The sequence below is a fragment of the Rutilus rutilus genome (assembly GCF_951802725.1).
Source record: "Rutilus rutilus genome assembly, chromosome: 18".
Taxonomy (NCBI): domain Eukaryota; kingdom Metazoa; phylum Chordata; class Actinopteri; order Cypriniformes; family Leuciscidae; genus Rutilus; species Rutilus rutilus.
In genome coordinates, this window is record NC_140231.1 from 27,805,520 (window position 1) to 27,832,689 (window position 27,170).

At 35.1% G+C, this 27,170-nt stretch overlaps 1 protein-coding gene across 1 annotated transcript; it reads left to right on the forward strand.

Annotated features, from left to right (window-relative positions):
• Positions 1–3,284: 3,284 nt before the first annotated feature.
• casp21 (caspase 21, apoptosis-related cysteine peptidase) lies at positions 3,285–6,121 on the forward strand. The gene is made up of 6 exons (XM_084386777.1): positions 3,285–3,391; positions 3,505–3,593; positions 5,066–5,200; positions 5,273–5,451; positions 5,546–5,669; positions 5,770–6,121. Exons 1-6 carry the CDS (start codon positions 3,339–3,341, stop codon positions 6,018–6,020), a joined length of 831 nt encoding a protein of 276 aa, XP_084242903.1. The 5' UTR covers positions 3,285–3,338; the 3' UTR covers positions 6,021–6,121.
• The last annotated feature ends 21,049 nt before the right edge of the window (positions 6,122–27,170 follow it).

The following is a 27,170-nucleotide window of genomic DNA, read 5'->3' on the forward strand; positions in this document are numbered from 1 at the left end:
AGTCCACTTTAGACATTCTAATGAATGTCTAAAGAATGTCTCCAACTAATACTCTAATGAGAGTTAGTTGACATGCAGTTGCAAAGTTACTTATAGATAGTAGAATGTCTAAAGTGGACTAGAAATAAAATAGAACCTAAACATGCAATAAAATTAGCAAAGCCGCTTGTTATAATCTTTATTTTCATGATATGATATAAAATATCATGTGTGTGTGTCTGCACAAGTTCTTGTAATGTTCATTCAAACCTAGAAAACTACATTTACTGATCATAAAAACACTGATTCTGTTCCTCTCACACTCATTTCATTTATCTGTGACTCATCACACATTTTGTTTACAAGATGAAATTTCCATAGTGTTTTGTTCTCTGATCCAGGAATAGCATGAGGTGTCCTATCTGTGAATGCGTATCCACATTTCACCGGATGCAAAATTTTGCTTTAAAGCCTGTGACAGTGTGTCACTGCTGGCCTTGAGATACGGACAGAGACTTCTCACACTCATTCACACACATCTCTTACAAAGTTAAAAGGGTGAGTCATCATTTACTCACTCTCATATCATTCTAAACCCTTAAGACTTTTATTTTCTTCGAAACCCAAATCAAGATATTTTTAAATGAAATCCGAGATATTTCTGTCCCTTTATTGAAAATTGACTCACCCAAAACTCTGACACACTATACGTCCAGCACTCCAATATGGTAAACGGAAGCTCAAGGATGCTCGCTCGATGCGTGGGAACAGACCTCATATATACATGTGATCATTTAAAGCAATCTTATAGGTTTGGAATGACATAAGTGTAACTGATGACAGAATATTTTTAAATGCAGCATCATAAACCTAAAACATCATCTCTGTGCTACAAGAGGAAGTCGTGACAAATCCATAAATGGGGTTAATTAAAACATATTGAGCATCATGCTAATTTAGCATTTCAGAAAACTTGTACTAGGGTCTTTTTTGGAGCTTGAGAGGCAAGGTGCCCATGCGCTTTCATGGAAGAAAGAATTTAGAAAATAAAGTCATACAGGTTTGGAATGATATGACAGTGTAATGAGAACATTTTTGCCTGAACTATCCCTTAAAATTAAAACCTAGTTAGAGATGTTCTTTAGTGTTTCTTTTTTTTTGTACTGTGCAGCTCTTCTTGTATCCAAACCACTCTGTGCTCTCATTGATATTTGTGAGATACTAGTGAGATTTGTGCATTCTGTTCTTTATATAACTTTCAGATCGAAAGCCAACTGGTGTTTAAACAGAACAAATAAATTAAAACATCTTAGAATTGTAGATAAATTTGAGTTTGACACGGTCTCACGTTTGACAGGACGTGTTGTGGGTGACCCGAGTTCAAGTATGTAATTTCTCGATCCCACCACTGGCCGTCTTCCGATTGTTTCCTTTCCCAGTTTAGCCATACGGTTATTATAAGTCCCAAAGCCCCAAAGTACAATGTAGAGCAGGTTAATGCATGTGGATGTAAAAGTTATTCAATAACTCTAAACATAACATAATCTTCAGTTCGCCAAATACAAAGTACTGATTTAAGTGGATAAAATGGTCAAGGGTCCAGTGGTCTGATTGGTTAGCAGCTATACTGGATCTAGGCATGAACTGGATTTAAGTGGCTCAGCAAATTGGATCTTTATGCCAGGCAGGTTTGAGAAAACAAGATTGTAGCTTGCTGCATCATGCATTGTCAATGAGCCTGCCTGTCTACTTAAGTATTATAACAAGACAAACATAAAGAAAATCGGTAACACTTTACAATAAGGTTCATTAGTTAACATGAACTAAGAATGAACAATACTTCTTCAGCATTTATTAATCTTAACTAATATTAAATCAAAGGTTGTATTTGTTAACATTAGTTTATGCACTGTGAACTAACATGAACAAACAATTAACTGTTGTATTTTGATTAACTAACATTAACAAAGATTAATACATACTGTAACAAATTTGCTTATTGTTAGTTCATGTTAGTTAATACATTAACTATTGTTAACTAATGAACCTTACTGTAAAGTTTTACCAGAAAAACATTCGAAAAGCATTACTAGAAAAGTGTTGTTTGAAAACGTAATGTTACCTACAAACATATTTAACATTTTATAAATATAATATTTCCCACACTTGATCAACGTTTGCGGATATATTTGCAGTTGAGGGCCTATATGTAACTATGATGCCGTAGTAACCTAACTGAAAAGATGCATTTCATTTGTTTAATTTCAGCTACTCATGAGCTCAGCTGCAGCTTCCCCATATGGAACTTTAATAAGATTAAGATGCACTAAAATGACAATGCTAGTCAGACTGCTCATTCGCCAGCAGAAAGCTAGTAAATGACCATGGGGTCTTCAAAATCGGCACATATGGCAGGCTCAAAAGAGTCCCAGCCTCATTGCTGTATCTAAGAACACTAATAAACAGTAATCTGTAGCTGTCTGCATAAGAGTGACACATGCTCACCACGCTTATAACCGCAAGGCTTAGTACAGAAGAATGACTGTGATTGGATTATGAGTCGTAAATCTTTTTGACAGCACACAGACCATGAGCCCTTAACTGCACTGTCACAATGTAATGACCTCAAACTCTTCATACAGATAGTCTTAGTCAATTTACATCCTTTGAATGCAGCATATAACTACAAAGCATCTTTGATTTTAAAAGTCACCGTTTCTGTTTTTCTGTACATGACCTTAAAGTTGTATTTGAAATTTATATATATATATATATTTTTTTTTTTAAATCAAGATTTCAAGATTAAAAACATTGAAACTATTTTTTTATGTGCTTTCTGGTTTTCCACAAGTAATACATTTATAGTGGCATGTTGAAATAAATGTAAATGATATTAAAGTGATTATATGATCAGTGTAATGTATATTTACATAATTCTCTCTCTCTCTCTCTCTCTCTCTCTCTCTCTCTCTCTCTCTCTCTCACACACACACACAAAATGTAGTGGCCTTTAAGAGTAGATACTGCAAATTCCCAGCAGAGGGAACTATACAGCACAGTTCCACTGTCCACAACCATTGTGTTTTGAAGTAAAAAAAAAAAAAAAAAAAAAAACCTATAGAGTGCATGATTATGATGTTATAAAACCATTTTCTAGTTAATAAAAGGATGTGAATGTTTTGTGTGAACCTTGTTCTGTAGGAAGCTGGTCACAAATCAAGTGCATCGCCCCGCCTGGGAGGCAGCGGACTTTGAAATCTTTCGCTGTAAAATGAAAGTAAAGGGAGAAGGAAATTTAGAATGAAAGAAGTGAGATTGTAGGAAGCTATTCGTCACTTTCAAGAAGACGCGGTGGTGTAATGAATGAATCTCAGCGTCTCAGAATGAATTCGCATGTTTCTGAAGATCACAGGTAAGACTCTGGTTAAAACAGAATGTTTAGATCATTGTCAAGCCAAGCATGTTTAAGTTATTTTTTCATTTGACTTTTGTTAAGGTGTTTTAACTCGCATCTTGTGTTCACAGTGCTGTCAAGAAGTCTTGTGTATTTGAGCCATACAGGAAGCATAAAAACATAGGCAAATGTCTAATAATCAGTAATGAGCACTTCCCCGGTGAGTATTATCAGCCTGTATCTCCACTGAACTATAAAGTTGTTTAATCTCTGACCTGCTTACAGTAGGCTATTTGGAACTGTTCTTTGATACATATCTGCCCTTTTGAATGACCATACACAAAAGAAATATATTTGAAATATATTTTCAGTATATATTTTGGAATATATGCAAATATTTGAAATTGGCCCAATAAATATATTTCACACTTAACATCATATATTTTTGTTATATTTCAGAATATATTTGGAATATATGCCACATATATTTTGACACTTTTGGGGACCCATACAGAAAAAAATACATTGAAATATTTTCTGAAATATAACAAAAATATATGATGTTAAGTGTGAAATATATTTATTGGGCCAATTTCAAATATTTGCATATATTCCAAAATATATACTGAAAATATATTTCAAATATATTTCTTTTGTGTATGGGTGGCTACAATCATTTTAAAGTTGAACTTAATTCTACACTCTAGGAAGAAAACAATTATTTATAGAACCTTATAGGGTTATGTCAGGCACTTCATATAGGCTATAGAACCTTTTAAGGTTCCCATCATGGGATCATTTTATGGATTATGTTTTAATTATTTTTATTTTTTAATTTTGAAGTAGAAATCTAATAAACACACTTTATCACTACAAAGAATAACCTCTTAAGCACAAAAGTATTATGTAATCATTTAAGACATTTCTCCTTATATTGAAACTTTTTGGCACAAAGTGTTCTTTAAAATTGTCAAGAACCCTATACATAGAATATACAGTGTGACTAATCTAAATTTCAACTTAAGTGTTAACTTTGCCTCTAGTCTTGATTCTTGCTGACTCCAGCTCTTCTGTTCTGAGTTCTAATCCCACGGTGGTTTACAGTCTTGAGTTTCTATTCATGTGATTTTTTGTTAGCACGCTAGTCCTGTGTTGTGGCATTTCACAGAGTATCCGTTCCTGAAAAAAAACTTCTGGATTTTTCTAAAAACTGTTTAGTGATAATGAACGGTTGATTGTAAATTATATCTCCGTACACGGCTACATAAGACATAAATAAATAGTGATGAGTTTAAATTATTCAGTGATTCTGTTTCAGTAAAAAAAAAAAAAAACAGTTATTGGGTTTGAATCAGTCTAATGAATCACACACTGATTCAGTGAGTGATTTTATTAATTTGAGTCATTCATTGAATTTAAAGTCATCAGGTGTATGAACATCAAAGTACCACGATGACATCGCCAATGACATCAAAATACCGCGAGAGAGCAGACGGCTCAGTATCATCAGATTCTCGCGGTACTTTGATGTCATACACCGATCGGTCTGTGCTGTGCTGCTTTAATTCAAACACACCTATTCTTTTCAGTCATTTTCAACTTTCTCAAAAGCTCTAAAAGAATCAATGGAATTGGTAGAAATGAAACTTAAACCAAAAACATCTATTCCTTAGTTATGCCTTCTTGTTCCAGACTCACCACGTTTGCATAGGAAGGGCGGTTCAGTAGATGAACGCTTACTGTCGAGCACGTTCAAGTCCCTCGGTTTTCAAGTACAGGTGGAGAAGAACCTGTCAGCAAATGAAATGATTAGTGTGCTGAGAAAAGGTACAGTACAACGTCATTTTCAGTGTTCAGGATGGGTCATAATGCCTGTATTCACTTATAAATATGCCCTAGTATCCAAGGAGAACCACGCAGACAATTCCTGCTTTGTGTGTGTACTGATGAGCCACGGAGAGGAAGGAACAATCCTTGGATCGGATGAGTGCTGGATCCATGTCAAAACTCTGACCTCTCTCGTGACTTCTGACCTCTGCCCTAGTCTGCGGGACAAGCCGAAACTTTTCTTCCTACAGGTAACAGCCGCCTGCAAAAGAGAGAGAGAGAAGCATTTCATAACATTTTTGTCTGTGGCTAACTAATGTGTTATTGGTTTGATTCCATATTCAGGCCTGCAGGGGAATGGAATTTGACCCTGGTGTCGAGGCAGACAGTGAAGAAGCACCGGGGGAATTTTTGGGAATATCGGACGTTCCCGAGGCAGATTTTCTCTGCTGTTATTCCACAGTGGAAGGTTTGCATTGCACTGACAGACAGTGGTATAGTTGATTGCTTTTATTTATTTTTTAACACTTTCAACAAATGCATTTGAAAACATATTTGTTTCTCTACAGGGTACTACTCGTGGAGAAATCCAGAAACAGGCTCTGTATTTATCGGTGAACTTTGCGAGATGTTAAAGGACGGTCATCTAGAGATTATTCAGATTCTCACAAGAGTAAATCATCGTGTGGCTTTTCACTTCCAGTCTCACACCACAGACCTGGATACACACATGAAGAGACAAATGCCGTGCTTTGCCTCCAGACTGACCAAGGATTTTTATCTTCATGTGGCAGAGAAGAAAAAGAAATTATATAAATAAAAAAATAACAATTTTCAATCACTGGCAGCAAGTCAGTGATGTGGTTTGCAAGGAGAGGCAGCACTTTATTAATATGTTAGTACTCATATGCAAATACACTTCATTATTAAATATATGTTAATCAAATGATGTACAAGATGGCAGATCTGAAAAACAGCCTAAGCACATGCAGTGAATTAAATACTTCAGGACGAACTTCATTCATTTGTTTTTTTCTCTCTCTTTTTTCTTTCCAAATAAAAATGGGTGCAAACCAAAATATGACATTATTCATAAGAGGCAAGTGAATATCTGATGACAGATGCTAGACTTATGTATATTTCACTCTTTTTTGGATTATTCATTTCATAGTAGGCTATTTAAAATATAATTACTGTATTAGGGGTGGAGCCGAACCCGAATACGGTATTCGGAAAGCACAAATAATGTGTTTTTACGAATACTTATTTCGAACAAATACTTTTAAAAATATTTGTATTCGGGAACAAGAAAAACTTTATATCAAAAAGCTGCGTTTCCTCATGAGACATGGCGGTGCTGCTGATGTGGTGGCTGAAATATTTTGGATTAGGCTAATGTCACGTTGTCATAAGGGGTAGTTCACATAGCGCGTTTTTTGCGCGTGCAGATTTCAAATGTAGGCGCGCGGCAAGCGCGCTTATAATAGAAGCGAGCGGCGCGCTGCATAGCAACGACAGACGCCACGGGAGGGCAAGCGCTTGTGGAAAGGAGAAAGCGTGCGAACTGCGCTCTTCATGATTACGAAGTATCAGCAAAGAATTAATTGATTTCTAGCCCTTGCATTAGCTTTAGATATATTTATGGAGATGAGAAATGAAATAAAAAAGCCGTCATTTTGTCATTAATATCAGTCCGTCAGAAAAGCAGTTCTAGGCTTATTCTTGGCTGGATAACTCTTAGCAGGTTTAAAAAGCTCTTTTAAAATTAAATATGAATGCAGTTTTGGATTAAATATAAGTACAGTCAAGTCAAATAAAACATGTTTTATCTCCTGTTTGGTAACACTACAATAAGATACCATTCATTAACATCACTTAATGCGCATCTAACATCAACACATTGAGTGAACAATATATTTTTACAACATTAATTAATGTTTGTGAATGTTATTTAATACAAACACTTGATTGGTCATGTTTGTTCACTTCATTCATTGTGCATTAAATAATGTTAACATAAATAATGTTAACTTTTGATTTTAAAAATGTATTTTTAAATGAACCCCAAGGAGAATAATTGCGACAGTATATAGCCTAACTATTGTTTATTGTTAGGTCATTTTATCTATTGTTATCTAACAAATGTAATATTAATGTAGTGTTTTTAATACTACAGTTTCCATCTTTGTAACCGTGATATAAACTTTAATATATGTAAATTTAATCTAAATTAAGCTTTACCGAAATTGTTACCGAGAACCGTGGATTTTCACAGGTATTGGTACCGAATACTGAAATTTTGGCACCGTGACAACACTAGTAGCTCTGTTAGCTTGGTAATTTAGACAATAGGCTGTTGACAGAGTAACATTAACGTAGGTAATGGCTGTTATGTTATTTTCTTTTCAATGACGTTCCTTGTTACATGTTCATTGCTGGATTTATGGAAAAACATCAACCAATATTGCATATCCATAATTATTATAATGGATATAATTAAAGAATACTTACACTATAACGTAAATTAGAAGTGTAACGCAAAAAAAATTGATTTTTACACCTATTTTGAAATTTACTCGAATACAAATACAAATACAAATACTTTTCCCCTCTCAACAAATACAAATACAGATACAAATACTTTTCCCCTCTCAACAAATACAAATACAGATACAAATACCGGCTGCTTTGCACACCCCTATACTGTATAGAGACAGTATTTTTTCATAGGAAAAGTTTGAAAGTCTGACTCTGGGACAATGGTGAAACAATTAAATCTATACATAAAAGGCACTTGATTTGCATGGTAAAAATAAATAATAAAGTTTTATGTGACCTTGATAGCAAAAGAAAAGAGGCCTGTTAGCTTTAAAAGAAATCAAGCCATGACACAAAGTGTCCGCACTAAAGAACCCTTATGTCTTTTAGATGGAATAACTAAAAGTGAAAGACAACTTTTGATTAAGGGTCAATCAAGGAGAACCGAGTTATAATAAGAACCACACAGGCGCCAAATTGCCATCCAGGCAATAACAGAACACACCCCTATACTTAGAGGTTTGAACTTCAGAAAGGTTACAGGATGAACCACTGCCAGGTAACGCTCAACACAGATCAGACACTACAGCCAGAGATGATAAGTCCTGTAAGAATAGTCCACACTATCAATGAAATGTAAAATGTATACCTGAGAAGACAGATGAGAAAGTACAGACAGAGAAGAATCTCACAAACAGAGAGGTTGAGAATGAAGAACTGCTGAAAGTCCATTGCCTGTTCCTGTTAGTAGTCATATCATAGGAGTTGGTATAGGAAACCTCAACAACAAACTTATGTATATCCAGTATTCATGAGAATAAAGTTCCACTGCAGTGTTATTGAAGTGATCAGAAGAATTTAATCCATCAGTGGGGGAGATCTCAAAAGAGACGTTCATATTCACTATGCATAAAACAACAACAACAAAACATACAAATAACTGTTAGTAAACTGTGTATATGCTAGCCTACTTTAGAAAAAGTCACTTATTTTTCCAGTAAATGTAATGAACTCTTTATTAGGAATACATTACAGTACTGTTCTTATTAAAATATTTTCTTATTCTTGACACGCATGCGCACGAGTCTTTGAAGTTTCTAAGTAGGCCTACTCGACTCGTTTTTTGCAGATTCGACAAATAGCTGTTGCTGAATTAAAAATGCTAAATTAAAATATGCACATGATTTAAATTCATAACATATAGGCCTACAGAATATAGAATACGAAATGTTTGTAGAGTAAAAACACTTCTCACCGTTCACCGCGCATTTCTGAGGCATCTTCATGTTCTCCTGTAGTGGCGTGACATTCTTCAACTTCATGATTTTGAAGTGCGTTAAGGTAAGCTTTTTGATTGCGATTTAAAAAATAATAATAATATAGTCCTATCGATATTTTCTGATTAGACCAACTGAGACATTATTATGGAAATAAAAGTCCGTATAGCAGATTTGTAACTTTTGTGGTGTGAAGACAAAACTGTAAAAAAATAGGTTGTGAATCACGTCATGTTGGCGTGCGCGTGAGTGTGCTCGAGACAAATGAATTCAAATGAAAAGGCTCTTGCTCTTTCCAGTGTTTTCCTTCTTCTTTTGGCAGAGGTAGCTATATACCAGTACATTTTCCTACTGTTGAGATCTTTCAGAGAATATTTATGGCACCACCTGTATGGATAACAAAGTGCAGCTAATTGTTTTTATTAGGAAAACAATAAATTCATTTGAAATTCGTCATTACCCATCACCATTGTTTGCATTTCTGTTTGATTTATAAATGAAAAAAGCAAAGTTTGTAAGCCTTTATTTTCTCTCTAGCTTTCTTTTTCTATGTGGTGCTTTGTTTGACCTACATTAAAGTATATTGCCGGTTACTCTATTAATAAAGATGAAAATGAGACAAACAAAGCATTAGTGTCAGGTAGACAAAAAGCATCCCTAAGAAAGGATAGCCTACTATATTAAATAATACTGTGGTAAACATTTTACCTAATGTATTATATAAATTAAACAATCATATTTTTTTCTTGCACTATAGATTACAAGCTGAACCAAATTTATGAAGACCTTGGTTTCAATTGATTACAGGTAAATCGTCAGTTCTTCCATTATTCATGCATTTGTGTGTCCTAAAGCAGGTGTTTTCAAATGTTTAAAAAAATATGGTAACCCCCTCAAAAAACAAAAAAACAAAAAAAAAACCTTTGCTACAATATAAAAGCAATGTATGAAGATCCATTATACGGTTTGAAAAAAATATATATTTAAAATACATTGTTAGCTAAATAATACACATAAAATACATATTTATTCTATTGCAGATTTGTTTTTATTTATTTTTGTTAGAATAGGATGTGGATGGAATAGAATAACCACAGTTAGAATAACCACAAGAACAGAGGGCACTTGTTTTTAGTGCACTACACAAACAATGAACACGACATGTTATTACACTCTTTACCCAGCAGCCAAAAAATATTGAGTTAAAAATTACTATCAGCTATGGAGACCTACAAAAGGGCAGTTTGCCAACCCTGTGAATGAAGAGAAGTGGCTGCACAAAACCAGGCAGAAAGAAACATGTAAGACTCATTGATTCCAGTTCCTTGCTGGCAGGAATTGACAGAATATATTGCAATGCTGTGATTGAACTGGGAACGTAAGTGATTACTAAAGTCACAGTAGTTATTAGAATGAGATAAAACGCTCTTCTCTTCATGTGGTTTTCCTCCTCTCTCTCTCTCCCTCTTTCTCCAGGTCCGGGCTGCTTCAGAGCTCTGAGAACAGCCAAACAGCAGAAGAGGTTTATGGAGAGGATGATTATGAAGTGTGACAGGTACAGGCATTTAAAAATGGGCATAAAACATGGGTTTACAAGTTCCAGAGACAACACACAACATATAGTGATCATTATCCAGGTAACAACAGAGCATGCGACTTTGTATCTGAGAGGTTTGTACTTCAGAAAGGTTACAGGATGAACCACTGCTAAGTAACGCTCAATACACATCAGACACTGAAAGAAACGGGCAGTGATGGTAAATCCTGATAAAAACATCATAACAGTCCATAGCCTTGTAAATACATTACCAAGCACAGCGTTCAGTGAGCGCAGACATAACATAATCTCACAAACAGAGATGTTCAGAGTGAAGAATTCAGATGCAATTCCTCTTCCTGTCCCTGTGACAATGAGCCACAGAATATAGGAGTGTGTAGGAAGACCAAACAGGATACAGATGACATGTAATACAACATCATAGGGTGAAATGTGATAATATTTGTAAAAATCGGTTATGTTACATGCCCCGTTTGTCGGAGGTGCTTCATTCGAGATGTTCATCGTGTAACTGTCTTTGCATTCACCTGAACAAAAAATAAGTAATAAAATCAGACTTTAATCTGCAGAAAACAACATTATTCTAGAATGTAAAACATGAAACTTTTAATTTACAAAAATTACAAATGTTGTAAACACCTATCCTATCTTGACCCAGCATCTGATATTAAGGTTTAATTAATTAGAATATATATATATATATATATATATATATATATATATATATATATATATATATATATATATATATATATATATATATATTAAGTATTAGTTTAATGTTTTTTATATATAATGCATATTATTATATTGTATTATATTCACATATAGACCTCTAGATTTAGCATTTGATCATATTAAGTCTTAAGATATGTAATCTAACTATAGGTTTTACAAATTTATCATATCATATTTTGTTTGTAAATGCTGTTATTATAGAAATAAAATTTTGAAGAAAGGTAGTTGGTTACCGGAATAGTAATAGTCAAATCTCTCCACTCTCTCAAATGAAATTTTCGGCTGTGGAGGAAGGTGATCAGTGCAGTTCTCACTCTGAATCCACAACGCTGCTGCATGTGTTATTTGTATTACTGTATGAAAATTTCAATATGCATATGGTGATTTATGAGTGTTAACATCATAGATCATAGAACTGTGAACATAAAACTATCTGATGCTGTGATCACATGACTTTGGAAGATGTCAGGACTAAGTGAGATATAGGCACAGAAGTATAAGCTTTGTCACTGAAATGCATATGCAAAACCACAAACAAACAAAAAATATGAGAAGCAATTTTTAATCTATAAGAATTTTTTTTGCACCTAAAGACATGCATATATTTCTTTAGTACACAACAATATCAGGACAATATAGCTCTTTATAAAGTAAACAAATTGATGAATAAGTGAGTACACTCACTGAACGTTCAAAAATGAACGTTTCAGTGGGGTTCTATATAAATGGAATACCCATACTTGGGATTTGTCCTCTGCATTTAGCCCGTCCAACACACATTAGGAGCAGTGAACACACACACACTGCAAACCATGAACACACACACCAAGAGCAGTGGGCAGCCATTCGGAGTCAGGTGCCTGCCGGTATTAAGAATCGAACCTGCAACCATCAGGTTATCAGTCTGACTCTCTAACCATTAGGCCACGACTGCCCACAGAGTGACGGCCCTGGACCCTCAAAATGAGCACACCCATATCCTGTGGCATGCACTGCTGGGATGTGAACCCTAGGGTTCTTGACTTCATTTTAAACAATCTTTTATGCCAAAAAGGTTCTATAAGAAATGTATCTTAAATGATTGCATAATGCTTTCATACTTCATGGGTTATTTTTCTAGTGATGCAGTTTATTTATGAGCTGCTTAATTCATAAAAATGTAATTAAAGAAAATATTTTTAAAATATATATATATTTTTTTATATTTTTAAAATATAAAAAAATATTAAAACATTTAAAACTAAATCCATACAATGACCCCATTATGGTAACCCCTTTAAAGTTCTATATAGAACAATTTCTTCTAAGAGTGTATATTTAAATATATTAAAATATAGTTATGTAAATGAAATATAACATCTATCGTTCTATCTAAATATGTCTGTTCATACCTGTTGGCAAAAACATTTTCATGCCATTTATATCATAGAGGGAAGACTGACATTTATGGCAGCTCCATGGAAATCCGAGCATAGGACTTTTGTTTTATTGAGAAGAACAAACAATGAACATGACATGACACCTGTTACCCACCAACCACATTTTGTGCAGTTCTGTTTAAATAGTAAGGTAATAAATGACCAGGGTTATGTCAATTACAGAGACCTACAGAAGGGCAGTTTGCCAACTCTGTGAATGTAGAGAAAAGGATGAACAAAACCAGGTAGCAAGAAAAATGTGAGACTCAATGAATCCAGTTCTGGAATTTTCTGCATTGGCAGAATATGTTGAAATGCCACAAATAAACTCGGAACATGCATGAGTAATAAAGTCCCAGTAGTTATTAGAATGAGATGAAATGCTCTTCTCTTCATGTGGTTTTCCTCCTCTCTCTCTCTCCCTCTCTCTCCTGGTCCTGACTGCTTCAGAGCTCTGAGAACAGCCACACAGCAGAACAGGTTTATGGAGATGAAGAATAAAAACTGTATTATGTAAAAGTATGTATAAATTTGCGTAAAACAAGTGCGTATAAGCAGAGAAAACACACAATAGATAGCAATCATAAGCCAGGTCAAAATGGAACATGCAACTTTGTATCTGAGAGGTTTGTACTTCAGAAAGATTACAGGATGAACCACTGCCAAGTAACGCTCAACACACATCAGACAATGAAAGAAACGACCGGTGATGACAAATCCTGTTAAAAATATCACTAAGTTCCTGAGACTTGGAAATATATTGAGCATTGAAGAAAACAATGAGCGCAGACATAACATAATCTCACAAACGGAGATGTTCAGAGTGAAGAATTCAGATGCAATTCCTGTTCCTTTTCCTGTGACAATGAGCCATACAATGTAGGAGTGTGTAGGAAGACCAAGCAGGAATTGGATGGCATATATCGCAGTGTCATAGGGCAGTTTAGCTCCCTGCATACTGGTTGTGTTACATGTTGGAGTTTCTTCAGTTTCCATTGTGATGTTCATCATGTTACTGACTGCGTTTGAACCTGCACAAAATATAAATTTGGACAATCAAGAAGAGTCACAGTCATGTTCATCAGAGACTGGTTCAGATTCGTGTGATTTGGTGAAAAAACGCATTAGTGAAAGGAAATAATCATTTACTGTACAGCAATTATTCTCACAATGTACATTACTATTGTCTGATCCACATAAGAACATAAGTTGTATAATAACGCAAACCAACAATGGGTAATTACAATATTTATCCTGGGAGTGCAAGTTAGTAATAAACCACAATTAACACAGACGATAGACTTGCCATAAAGTAGGGTTATGGATATTCAAATATACCCTGATCAAGCAGTTTGAACCTCCTCTATTGTTAATACGGCCATGTTCAATAAATAATAAACAAGCAAGTATTTTCATTTTAGTGGCTTTCCCATCTGTACCTGCGATTACCATAACACGAGTCTCTTTCAAACACTCCTGAAAGCAATCAACTATATATTTAAAAACATACTGTCAGGATTCTGCTTTTACCACTTTGTGATAAGATATAATAAACAGCATCTACACATTTAAGACATATTTCCAAAACATTAATTCATCAAAAGTTACCTGAGTTTCAATGGATCAAATCTTCAAACTCTACCTTGTAAGATGAACAATGCAGTTCTGACTCCAGATTACACAATACTGAATGTGTTGGCAATGAATGCATCAATGAATAGGCAAATATTATGCATGAGCGGACATCCAGTTAAAAAGACTTGTGATGTTTTGTTTGAGTGCCATATTATATTAGAGAACTGGGGCCGTATGTATAAAGCCACTAAAATGTTAGTTTCAAGTCTGTCAAAATTCTAAGAATGACGTCATTTTACTCTTATTCCTAAACTTAAGAATAAGTGTGATTCATAAAGGGTCCTAAGTGTTAAGACTTGGTCTCAGCTCGTAAATTATTTATGTTACAGTTATCAGTTACTGACTGTGAAAAACATTAACTATGGTAATTAGTAGTAATGCCTTCTTTACTCGTTATATTTTTTGAAGTACGTGCATTGTTAGATATCATCATCATCAGAGCCTTCTCTAACGTTACTTGCTCTGCTATTCATCAAAGAGCCTGTTTAACTTTTAACTATAAATGTTCTACTGTCTATATAATAAAGTACACAACCAAGCAATGAAAAAAAAGCTTGTAATTAAGACCGTAACATTGACTTACCTGTCGAGAAGAAAGCAGGCAACTTCAGGGTCTCTTTTGAAAGCTTTCTCCTGCATTAGCTAGCCCGACATTAACCCTTGTTTTTGTAATCTCCGGTCACGTTTCCTTTTATGGTCTATTTTGGACTTTTTCGACGACGAGGACTCATCCTGTGACTCAGCATATGTATCAAATCAAATCAAATCAAAATTTATTTATATAGCACAATTCATACATCAAAGCAGTTCAATGTGCTTTCCAAAGAAAAATAATAAAGAAACAAATAAAAACATCATAATAGTACAAGATAGACACAAGAAAGAATAAAAAATGTAAAAGATGGAATAAAAACAAATAAAAAATTGTAAGGCTGAACAGTATAGCTAGGTTTAAGAGCTCAGTCGTAAGCACGTGAAAAAAGAAATGTTTTTAATTTGGACTTAAAAATCAGCACATTTGGGGCACATCTAACATCTTCTGGTAGTTTGTTCCAGTCGTGTACAGCAGAGACGCTAAACGCAGCTTCTCCATGTTTTGTTCTAACTCTTCGCTCCACTAGCTGACCTGAGTTCATTGATCTAAGAGTCCTGCTTGGTTTATATTTTTGAAACATTTCCGAAATGTACTCAGGTCCTAAGCAATTCAGCGCTTTATAAACTAAAAGCATTACTTTAAAAACTATTCTATAGCTGATTGGGAGCCAATGTAAAGTTTTAAGAACCGGAGTGATGTGCTCTATTTTCTTAGTCCCGGTTAATAATCTAGCAGCTGCATTCTGAATGAGCTGGAGCTGCTTGAAAGTCTTTTTCGGAAGTCCGGTTAATAGGCCATTACAGTAATCAACCCTACTTGAAATAAAAGCATGGATGAGTTTCTCAAGGTCTTTTTGAGGCACCAAGCCTTTGATTCTAGAAATATTTTTCAAATGATAGAATGCTGTTTTGGTGACCGCTCTGATATGGCTGTTAAATGTAAAATCTGAATCTATTATAACACCAAGATTACGCACTTGATCCCTAGTTTTAAAGGCCCGAGAATCTAATTCTTTAATAATACTTGTTCTTTTGTTTTTGTTGCCAAACACAATAACCTCAGTTTTATCTTGGTTTAGTTGTAAAAAATTTAGATTCATCCAGATTTTTATTTGGTCTATACAGTGGCACAAAGAATCTATTGAACTGTTATCATCTGAATTAAGAGCCATATATATTTGAGTGTCATCAGCGTAAGTATGGTAATTAATGTTATTGTTATGTAGAATCTGGCCTAAAGGTAACATATAGAGATTAAACAGAAGCGGTCCAAGAACTGATCCCTGTGGAACTCCGCATGTCATGCCAACCCTATCAGATTCAGAGTTTCCGATGGTAACAAAGTAATTCCGACCATACAGGTACGATCTGAACCAATCAAGGACTGTCCCAGAGACTCCTACCCAGTTTTCCAGCCTATCTATAAGAGTTCTATGATCTACAGTGTCAAATGCTGCACTGAGATCTAATAGAACCAGAACTGTTATTTTACCAGAATCAGTATTCAGCCGTATATCATTTAAAACTTTAATTAGGGCAGTTTCAGTACTATGTTGTGGTCGAAAACCTGACTGAAATGTATCTAAAAGACCACTTGAAGTCACAAACTCATTTAGTTGAATAAAAACAGCCTTCTCAATAATCTTGGATATAAAAGAGAGATTTGAAATAGGTCTATAGTTGTTCATTATAGAAGCATCCATTGTTCTCTTTTTTTAATATGGGTTTAATGGCAGCGGTTTTCAAGGACGTAGGAAAAATGCCTGATTGCAAAGAACTATTGACTATTTGGTGCAGATCTACTGCTATAGAGCTAAATATTGTTTTAAAAAAGTCTGAAGGCAGTATGTCTAAACAGCACGTGGAAGATTTAAGATGTCTAACTATTTCTTCTAGGAGTTTTTGATCGATTACATTAAAATGTGACATAGTAACCAAGTTATGTCTTGGTGGTTGTAAAGATGGTAGAGAATCAGTGTTAGACTGTGTAGTACTAATAATCCGTCTAATATTTATAATTTTTTAACGAAAAAAACACGCAAATTCATCACATTTCATAGTGGATGTAAATTCTGATGCTATTTGCTGTATTGGATTTATAAGCTTGTCAACCATGATAAATAGAGTGCGGGTATTATTAATACTATTATTGATCATTTCCGATATGTGTTGCTGTCTGGCTCTACATAACTCATTATTGAAATTGCCAAGGCTTTGTTTATAGATGTCATAGTGAATTTGTAGTTTAGTTTTCCACCACTTGCGTTCTGCTTTCCTGTATGAATGAACGGTGTATAAATAACCGTGCAGTGCATCCTTTTAAACTTGCCGCGGCAGTGACAAGCGCCTCTCACTGCTCTGCTCCTCCGCTTCTGCTGGCTTCAGTCACGTGACGCTGGTTCTGAACGAAAACGCGTTGTGGAAACGCGTTGGCCTAGTACTTTTTGTCCCTCTCTGCTATTATAGTTTTTCAAGATGGCGGAACTACATGGAAGCCTCCGTGGACCTACCCGTCCCATGTATATAAAGATAATAAATTCTTCGTTTACGAGGATTAGTCTGATCATTGGCATAGGTATTTGAACACCATTGAGGGCATATTTATGAATAAAAATATTGATTTTAGATAATAAAATACCTAAAAAGCTACATATAGTCCCTTTAAGTAAGTTCAGTGTTGATTAATTTCTACCAGAAAGGCTCGAGAGGCAAAATGACGTAACAAAGTATAAATTTGTTAACAGCCCAGCAAGCAAGTATTGTGTTAAAGTATTTTGGTGTAGGCCCTGTCCGTAGCTCGCAATCCGAGGGTAACAGAATCTGCATTTCCTGCCTGAAGACGAAGGGGAGGTATGGGTTAGGGATAGAGTTAGAGTGAGAGACCCCCTGTGAGGTATGGTAAGGGACCATCCTGGTGGTGCTGGGGAGGATGGAGGTGAATGTTGGTGTCAGCGTCTGCGAACTCAGACATGTGTAAGTACCGACCTTTTATACTACAAGTAGAACACGATTGGATAGATGAGAAGGTAATAAGTGATGTAACAATTTTGTCCTCTTGGCAGAACTTACGCTAAAGCTTTCATTTCCATTGTAAAAAATCATTAGTTATCTGTTTAGTTCATTTATCTATACAGCCGCTCTGGAGTAAACCGTGATGTCATCGTCCAGCTCAGTTCAGTTCTCATATAATGGTGTCAATGCAGGCAGATCAATAATATTGTTGAATATTAAGTGACGAAAAAGGGCAAACTACAGCTACAGGTTTTAGAAAAACTAAAAAGCTCACAGGAGAAAAAAAATATCATACATTGTCTGCAACATAGTCATTTAGTCTTGTTTTTTTTTCATATGTTCATAATTTCTTTGTATGACAGCCTGGCTAAAAATGATGTCTGTACAATTTGGAATGTTTGTGTTATCACAAATAAACAATTGACTCCAGGCACAACTACACAATACGCTTACAAAATCTTTAACACATTTTTAATACTATTTGAATAAAGGGTGAATCTGACAATTTTCCTTTGCCTCACTTTTCCACAGGGGATTCCACAGCATCAGTACTAATTTGTGATAATTTTGCACAATGCAACGCAATTAAAAAACAATAAAATTAAATAAATATTAAAGTTTCAGTGTCTTAATTAAATGATTTTATTATAATACATTAAATGATTCGTGTCATGCTGCAGTGACCTCACCCTTGCAGGCTCACTATTGGCTTATTCAGTGGTTGAGGGCAGCCATTTTGGGTTGACATCATTGTAGTCCTTAGTTTGCAGCACCTAAGTCCCACTTCAGTCTTACACTTAACTGAAAGTTGCTTTTAGCTTCTTTATAAAAGTCTCCTACTCTTAGATAAGTCCTACTTTTTACTAAGATTTTTTTGACACCCAAGACAAAGCTTAAGACTATTCTTAAGAGTAATTCTTAGAATTTTTATACATACGGGCCCTGATCATGTGAAAATGAGAAACTAATGAATTTGTCAACTGTAGCCATGCGCACTACTACTTCTGATTCAAGCGATTAAAGCTGAGAAGGACTGAGTTGGATGCAGATTCACTAGGACACAACCTTCTGATTGAAAAGTAGGCCTACCAAAAAAATTTGAACGCAGCCTAGAGAATATCCATAATGCACTCGGCCGCTCCGAATGAATTCCAGCATCTCGCCAGAAAATGGTTTACACAGCTGAATTATGCATCAATCCATTTTCCAAACCGCTTGTCCAGTTATATGGGTACAGTTATATAAGTATAAACTCTATTAACTTTATTTAAGGTTTAGCCTTTACACACTAGTTTCAAGATACATCATTTCACTACTGGAGCTACCAGTCTGCTAATTTTCAAATGATTATTATACAGCAAGCACTACAAAGGCAACTGTCTGAATTTGAACACTTTTTTTTTCATTCAGACCTTCAATGTTAATACTTTATTAGTAGACTAAGGTGATTTTTTTGAACTTTTCTGTTCTTGTTATATCTGCTGAATCACCATAGCATGAAACCAACAACAAGTACTGATCTTCCACTTGCTTTAATCACCTTTACACACACCTTGCGATAGCTACACGGAGTAAAGCCTGTGAAAATCTAGTGCAGTTGTTTCAGCATGCATTTTGGAGTTGAAACAACATTTATACTAGTTCAGGTTGAAAGTGGACAAAAGAGACGGATTAAAATACCATGCGTAAACAGGAATGTGTCTTGTTATCCGATTGACGAAAACACATTTTAATACCAGGTGTAAACAGGGCCACAGTCGATATATCTGACTCTGAGTTATTGAAACCTTACATGAAAACCTAATGGAATAACAACCAATCAGGGATTAAAGACTCCTTTATTCAGATTGAAATAAGCATACCTTTTTAATATCCAGAAATAAAGGTTAACAACAACAAATAAGCAAATACAATAAATGCAACATTTTTAATATGAAAAAAACAAAACAAAAAAACTTGCATGCGATTAACAGAGGTGGGAGAGTTTCCCAGACCGGTGCAGATACAGAATAGGCTGCACAAAACCACCCAGAATAAAAAAAGCAAAACTAATAGGCAAGACAACTAAAAACTCTTGTTGTATCAGAATACAGATGATTGATGAGATGATGAAAGGGGCATATATGATTACCATCGTCACAGTAGTTATCAAAATAAGATAAAACGCTTTTCTCTTCATGTGGTTTTCCTCCTCTCTCTCTCTCCCTCTCTCTCCTGGTCCTGACTGCTTCAGAGCTCTGAGAACAGTCACACAGCAGAACAACTGGATGGAGAGGAAGAGGAGGAACTGCAAAAGGACGAACCATGTAAATGCATAAATGTTGTTTGAGAGAAAGATTAACATAGAGGACACACAGGAGCCAACACCCAAAAGCCAGACAACAACAGAACAGACACATTTATATCGAAATAACTTGTACTTCAGAAAGGTTACAGGATGAACCACTGCCAGGTAACGCTCAACACAGATCAGACACTGAAACAGAGGGCGAATGGTGATGGCTAGTCCAAGTGAAAGTCTCTGTATTGTCACAAAAATTTGAAATCTTTCTGACAGCAGAAAGGCCAAAGAAGACAGAGAGAAAAAGATCTCACAAACATTGAGATTGAAGTTGAAAAATTCTGATGCAACTCCATTTCTTCCCCTGATAATAAGCCACATCACATAGGAGTATGTAGGAACACCGGAGAATAGATTAAAGCATAGCACAATAATCCTCAGACCATCCATTGATGAGGATGTTTGTGTTGTGATGTTGCTGTACTGAACCTCAGGTGAGGTGGAGTTTCCATTGGAGTCATTCATTTGCTCTGACGACTGGATGAAACAATCAAAATATCAGCCAAATCACAGCCATCAACAAAAGAAACAAGCTATACTGTGCACAAACATATCTCACATTAAGAAATGATATAGTAAATACCATAAAGTATGTTAAAAAGGCCACCATTTGAAATATAATTCAATTATAAGCATGGCATTTTCAGCTGAGTTCAAATGATTATAATTCTCAAACAAATATAAAGCTCACTCTCCAAATTATGGTTACAATTGTTCAAACAAAATAATTTGTGGATAAAACAATGATAAATGTTCTGTAACAAATACATCTTAACCCCATTTTACATAATAGCTAATCTAATCTTGCCTTATACATTATACATTAATAGGCCTATGTTATTCAAGTGGGGAAAAAACTATATAAATAATATAAATATAGATAAAGATAAAGATATATTTATTTTAAAAAGGACTTCACCTGAAGAGTGAATGTTGTCTTTCTGGATCACCATAAATCTCTAAACTGCCTTGGATATTTATACATGCAGTCACGAGGATATATGAGCTACATATTACATAAAAAAACAAATAGTTAAAATATTTGTATAGAATAGACAAACCTATACAGTTTACATACTGTAAATGTGGAAAATTCACATTTGAAAGTTTCTGATACATATTTGCATTAATGTAAATCATCTTGTGGCATGAAATGAAATCGGTCCAAGGTTCTTTTCGGACATGTAAAAAAAAAAAATATATATATATATATAGAACAACAACAAAATTTTTATTTATTTTTAACTAGTGCTAGAGCAAGCACACAAACATGTGTAATACTTTCCATACATGTAAAGTTCACCTCACAGCAGCAGTTTCACAACACCAGTAAATGAGCCTCACCATACAACAAAAATGACCTTGAAAAACATTTTTTTTTTATATATATAGAAATAAAAAAGAAGCAAATGTTTAATAAATATGAATCCTTATTTTGTTTATGTTGTACATATAAGTGGTCTTCTTTTCAGAAATGAACGTGTTTACTAAACTGCTTTTAGACTAAAAAGAAAATGTTTGAATTAATATAAAGCAATATATGATGACATTGCTGTACATATTTGGTGTTTTATGTGACATGCAGCTTTGAAATCCATCTACAAAACACAGAACAGACATTTATGTCTTCAGGTGACTAACTTTTTATTCAGTTTCTAATTTTCTCCCTTAATATGCGACATGTCTGTCAGTGAGATTAGATATTGTTTAAGGATTTAAACCACTGAGATAATAATAATAATTCGTTACATTTATATAGCGCTTTTCTAGGTACTCAAAGCGCTTTACATGGAAGGGGGAATCTCCTCAACCACCACCAATTTGCAGCATCCACCTGGATGATGCGACGGCAGCCATATTGCGCCAGAATGCCCACCACACACCAGCTTACTGGTGGAGAGGAGACAGTGATGAAGCCAATCAGTATATGGGGATGATTAGGAGGCCATGATGGACAGAGGCCAAGGGGCAAATTTGGCCAGGATGCCGGGGTTACACCCCTACTCCCCTACTCTTTTTGAGATATTTGTATCATATTCCCTGGGATTCTAGAGAGTTCCCGAATTGCAATTCAATTACAAAACTTTCATAAACTAAATTCATACAGAAACCTCCTTTCCCTTTAATATAATTTGCATAGAAAACAATGCAGCTTCTTTGTATGTTTTCACAAAGACAGAGTGTAAATTAAAGTTTATTTAAAGCATTAAAACATTCACTTGTTCAAGAACAGAGACAGAAGAGTTTCTCAACCCTGTGCAGATAAAGAACAGGTTGCACAAAACCAGCCAGAATGAAACAAGAAGGACCAAGAAACCCGATCAGTGGAACTCTTTGCTGTTCTTGCGTTTGCAGAACATTGTGGAATCCAGTGATAACAAAAGGTACAAACATGATAACCAAGGTAACAGTAGATATAAGAATGAGATGAACCGCTCTTCTCTTTATGCTGTTTTTCTCCTCTCTCTCTCTCCCTCTCTCTCCTGGTCCTGACTGCTTCAGAGCTCTGAGAACAGCCACAAGACAAAACAACTGGATGGAGAGGAAGAGGAGTAACTGCAGCGAGAAGAACCATATATATGTCTTCTGATTAGATAATATTTGTATGGTCATAGCAGCCAAACAGGAGCCAAGAGTGGTTATCCAGACCGCAGTGCAGCAGATCACTCTATATCTGAGAGGTTTGAACTTCAGAAAGGTTACAGGATGAACCACTGCCAGGTAACGCTCAACACAGATCAGACACTGAAACAGAGGACGACCAGTGACGCCTAGTCCTTGTAAAAACCGATGTAGTAACCCTAGACTCTGGAACGTTTTTGAAAGAAAAATAACAAAACCTAGAGAGTAAATTATCTCGCAAACTGTGAGATTGACATAGAAGATTTCTGATGGAATTCTTCTTCCTCGTGCAATAAGCCACAAAACATAGGAGTGTGTAGGAACCCCGAACAGCAGATTAAAGCCTAGCAAACCAGTCTGGAGACCCTTCACTAATAAAGCTTCATTGTTTATGAAATAGGTGGAAGGATGAACCTCAGTTGAGTTCTCAGTGGAGACGTTCATGCTCAGTGCCTCTCTAATCAATAAATGATTATGCAATTGTAATCTACAAAGGAGACAGAGAGAAAGCGTCAGACGTGACGATAAAAGGTGAGACTGAATAAATCAAATCACAGTCATTCAGTCACACCCATCTACACTGTGTATCTATATGTAGAGATTTGAAAGTATATGTCAGCACATTTTATTCAAGAAAGAAGTCAAGTTCTATGATTATGCGTTTGAGACTCAGGTTCATAAAACCCTCGTAATTTTTTCTTTTACTCTGTCCTTTGAATGCATTTCATTAATGTGTTAAATCTGAATGGTCAAACAAATCAAATTAGAAACATTTTCTACGATAGCTAATCGATCTAAACTAATCGAGATTTAAAGAGAGTGTTACCTGCAGTGTGAAGTCACCCCAGAAAGTTCTGCACAGTGTTCTGTATGATTAAATATACAAGAGCATGGTTATGTAAACACTTCACATGTGACATGCAAATTAGGGTTATAGTCAACACATTAGGTGCAAAAAGACACATTTTTGAATCCCTGAAAATTGTGTAATTATCTATCAATAAACATTTTCAGTGGTTTGGTGTAGAGAAAATTACCAAAAGATAATGACAATTTGAGACAGAGTTTTAGCCTAATAAAATACCAAACTGACGTGTAATGGTAAAATGTAAATGCATTCATACACAAAGTTTTGGTTTAATGTGAATAGAAAACAACACAGTTTGTTTGTATGTGAATTTTCTTATTTGAACATTTATACATAAAAAAAAAAAAACATTAAAACAGAAAAGGTTTACACAAACTTTAATTTTAAAACAAAACATGCAAACTAAAGTCTATAAACCAATGGATGACTTATTCTCAGTAACAGATTATATTGTCACAATTTTATTTTCACAAAGACAGAGTGTAAATTAAAGCTTGAACACCCTCAGGTGTTAAAAGTACATATGTGACCCTCGATCACAAAACCAGTCATGAGTCTCACGGGTATATTTGTGGCAATAGCCAACAATACATTGTATGGGTCAAAATTATACATTTTTCTTTTATGCCAAAAATCATTAAGATATAAAGTAAAGATCATGATCCATGAAGATATTTTGTAAATTTCCAACCTTAAATATATCAAAAATGTGAGTGGATGCAGCAAAATCGCCAACAGAAATGGACAACTTTAAAGGCGAATTTCTCAATGTTTAAATTTTTTTGCACCCTCAGATTCCAGATTTTCAAATAGTTGTATCTCGACCAAATATTGTCCTATCCTTACAAACCATACATCAATGGAAGGCTTATTTATTCAGCTTTCAGGTGATGTATAAATCAAAAAAAAAGAAAGAAAACAATTACCCATAAGACTGGTTTTGTGGTCCAGGGTCACATACTTAACAGTCCAAATTCTACAATTACATAAAGAACATTCAAAAGCTGAACATTTATTCTGAACATTTTGTTTTAGGTTTATTTAGCTAAAATGACCAACTCACTATAATACTGTATATGAATTAATAATAGCTTCAGTGACAGAATTTTCTATATAAAATTTCACTTTTTCACTTTATGAAGAACAGAGACAGAAGAGTTTCCCAACCCTGTGCAGATAAAGAACAGGTTGCACAAAACCAGCCAGAATGAAACAAGAAGGACCAAGAAACCAGATCAGTGGAACTCCTTGCTGTTCTTGCGTTTGCAGAACAGTCATGAATCCAGTGATAACGAAAGGTACAAACATGATAACCAAGGTAACAGTAGTAATTAGAATGAGATGAAACGCTCTTCTCTTCATGTGGTTTTCCTCCCCTCTCTCTCCCCCTCTCTCTCCTGGTCCTGACTGCTTCAGAGCTCTGAGAACAGCCACAAGACAAAACAACTGGATGGAGAGGAAGAGGAGTAACTGCAGCGAGAAGAACCATGTATATGTCTTCTGATTAGATACTATTTGTATGGTAGCCAAACAGGAGCCAAGAGTGGTTATCCAGATCACAGTGCAGCAGATCACTCTATATCTGAGAGGTTTGAACTTCAGAAAGGTTACAGGATGAACCACTGCCAGGTAACGCTCAACACAGATCAGACAATGAAACAGAGGACGACCGGTGATGCCTAGTCCTTGTAAAAACGGATATAGTAACTCTAGACTTGGTAATATTTGTGTAAAAAAAATAAAAGAGTAAATTATCTCGCAAACTGTGAGATTGACATTGAAGATTTCTGATGGAATTCTTCTTCCTCGTGCAATAAGCCACAAAACATAGGAGTGTGTAGGAAGCCCGAACAGCAGATTAAAGCCAAGCAAACCAATCCTGAAACCCATCAGTATTAAAGGTTCTTGTATTATGGTGGAAGGATGAAACTCAGTTGAGTTGAAGTTCTCAGTGGAGACGTTCATGCTCAGTGCTTCTCTAATCAATAAATGATTGTGCAATTGTAATCTACAAAGTAGACAGAGAGAAAAATATAAGTAAGTGTCAGACGAGACGATAAAGGGTGAGATTGAATGAATCAAATCACACTCATTCAGTCACACCCATCTACACTGTGTATGTGTAAATTTGAGAGTATATGTCAGCACATTTTATTCAAGAAAGATGTCAAGGTCTATGATTATGCGTTAGAGGCTCAGGTTCATAAAAACCCTCGTCAATTTTTCTCTTTTACTTCTTTGAATGCATTTCACTAATGTGTTAAATCTGAATGGTCAAACAAATCAGACTCTGACACATTTTCTACGATAGCTAATCAATCTAAACTAATCGAGATTTAAAGAGAGTGTTACCTGCAGTGTGAAGTCACCCCAGAAAGTTCTGCACAGTGTTCTGTATGATTAAAGAGCATGTAGGATGTAAGAGCATGGTTATATAAACACTTCACATGTGACATGCAAATTTGGGTTATACATATAAGGTGCAAAAAGAAATATAGTAGAATTCCAGAAAAGTCTTTCCAACATTTAAAGTGTTTTTATTTTTATTTTCTGGTAATGTAGTTTATTTATTTCTATAGCACAATACAACAGCTGTCGCTAACCATCGTATTGTACAAAAGTTGCAAAAACAACACCAATCAAAACAATAAAATAACATACAAAGACATTTACATACAGAAAAAGAAAAGAAAAAAAGCTAAAAAAGACTTACATATAATAAGCCTTCTCTAAAAGGTGTGTTTTGAGTTTTGTCATAAACAGAGATTCTGTATGTGATTACCCTTATAGATAACAAATAACTATTCCACAGTTTGGGGCCGACTATGGCAAAAGCCCGGTCTCCCTTTCTTTTTAACCGTGATCAGGGATCTTTCAGTTTCAACAGATTCTGATCTGATGACAATGAACATCTAGCAGATATGTTAACAGTCACAAGTTCAGATAAATAAGAAGGTGCCAACCCATTTAAAACCTTAAAAATAAAGAGTGAAATCTTCAACTCTATTCTAAAACACACTGGCCACCAATGCAGAGAGAGCAAGATGGGGGTAATGTGCTCATTTTTACATGTGCCAGTGAGAAGTCTAGGAGCTGCTTTTTGCACTATTTGCAAACGGTTCATATAGGATTGATTAATACATATACAAATTGAATTGCAATAGTCAAGATGAGAAGATATAAATGCATGTATTACTCTCTCAAACTCAGTATGGGTTAAACATTTTTTTAACCTAGTCTTAGCTGGAAAAAGCACGATTTGACTATACTGCATTTACCTGCTCATCAAATGACAGGGCAGAGTCATAGACAACAGCCATGTTTTTAACAGGTGGCTTTACATAAGCTCAGCTGCCCAACACTTGATTT

What these genes read in the sequence shown, in the direction of transcription:
- casp21 (XM_084386777.1), top strand. Translation starts at nt 3,339, where the DNA reads ATGAATGAATCTCAGCGTCTCAGAATGAATTCGCATGTTTCTGAAGAT. An exon ending in CAGTAATGAGCACTTCCCCG is followed by an intron (nt 3,594 to 5,065) that starts GTGAGTATTATC and finishes TTCTTGTTCCAG; the next exon opens with ACTCACCACGTTTGCATAGG. An exon ending in CTGTTATTCCACAGTGGAAG is followed by an intron (nt 5,670 to 5,769) that starts GTTTGCATTGCA and finishes GTTTCTCTACAG; the next exon opens with GGTACTACTCGTGGAGAAAT.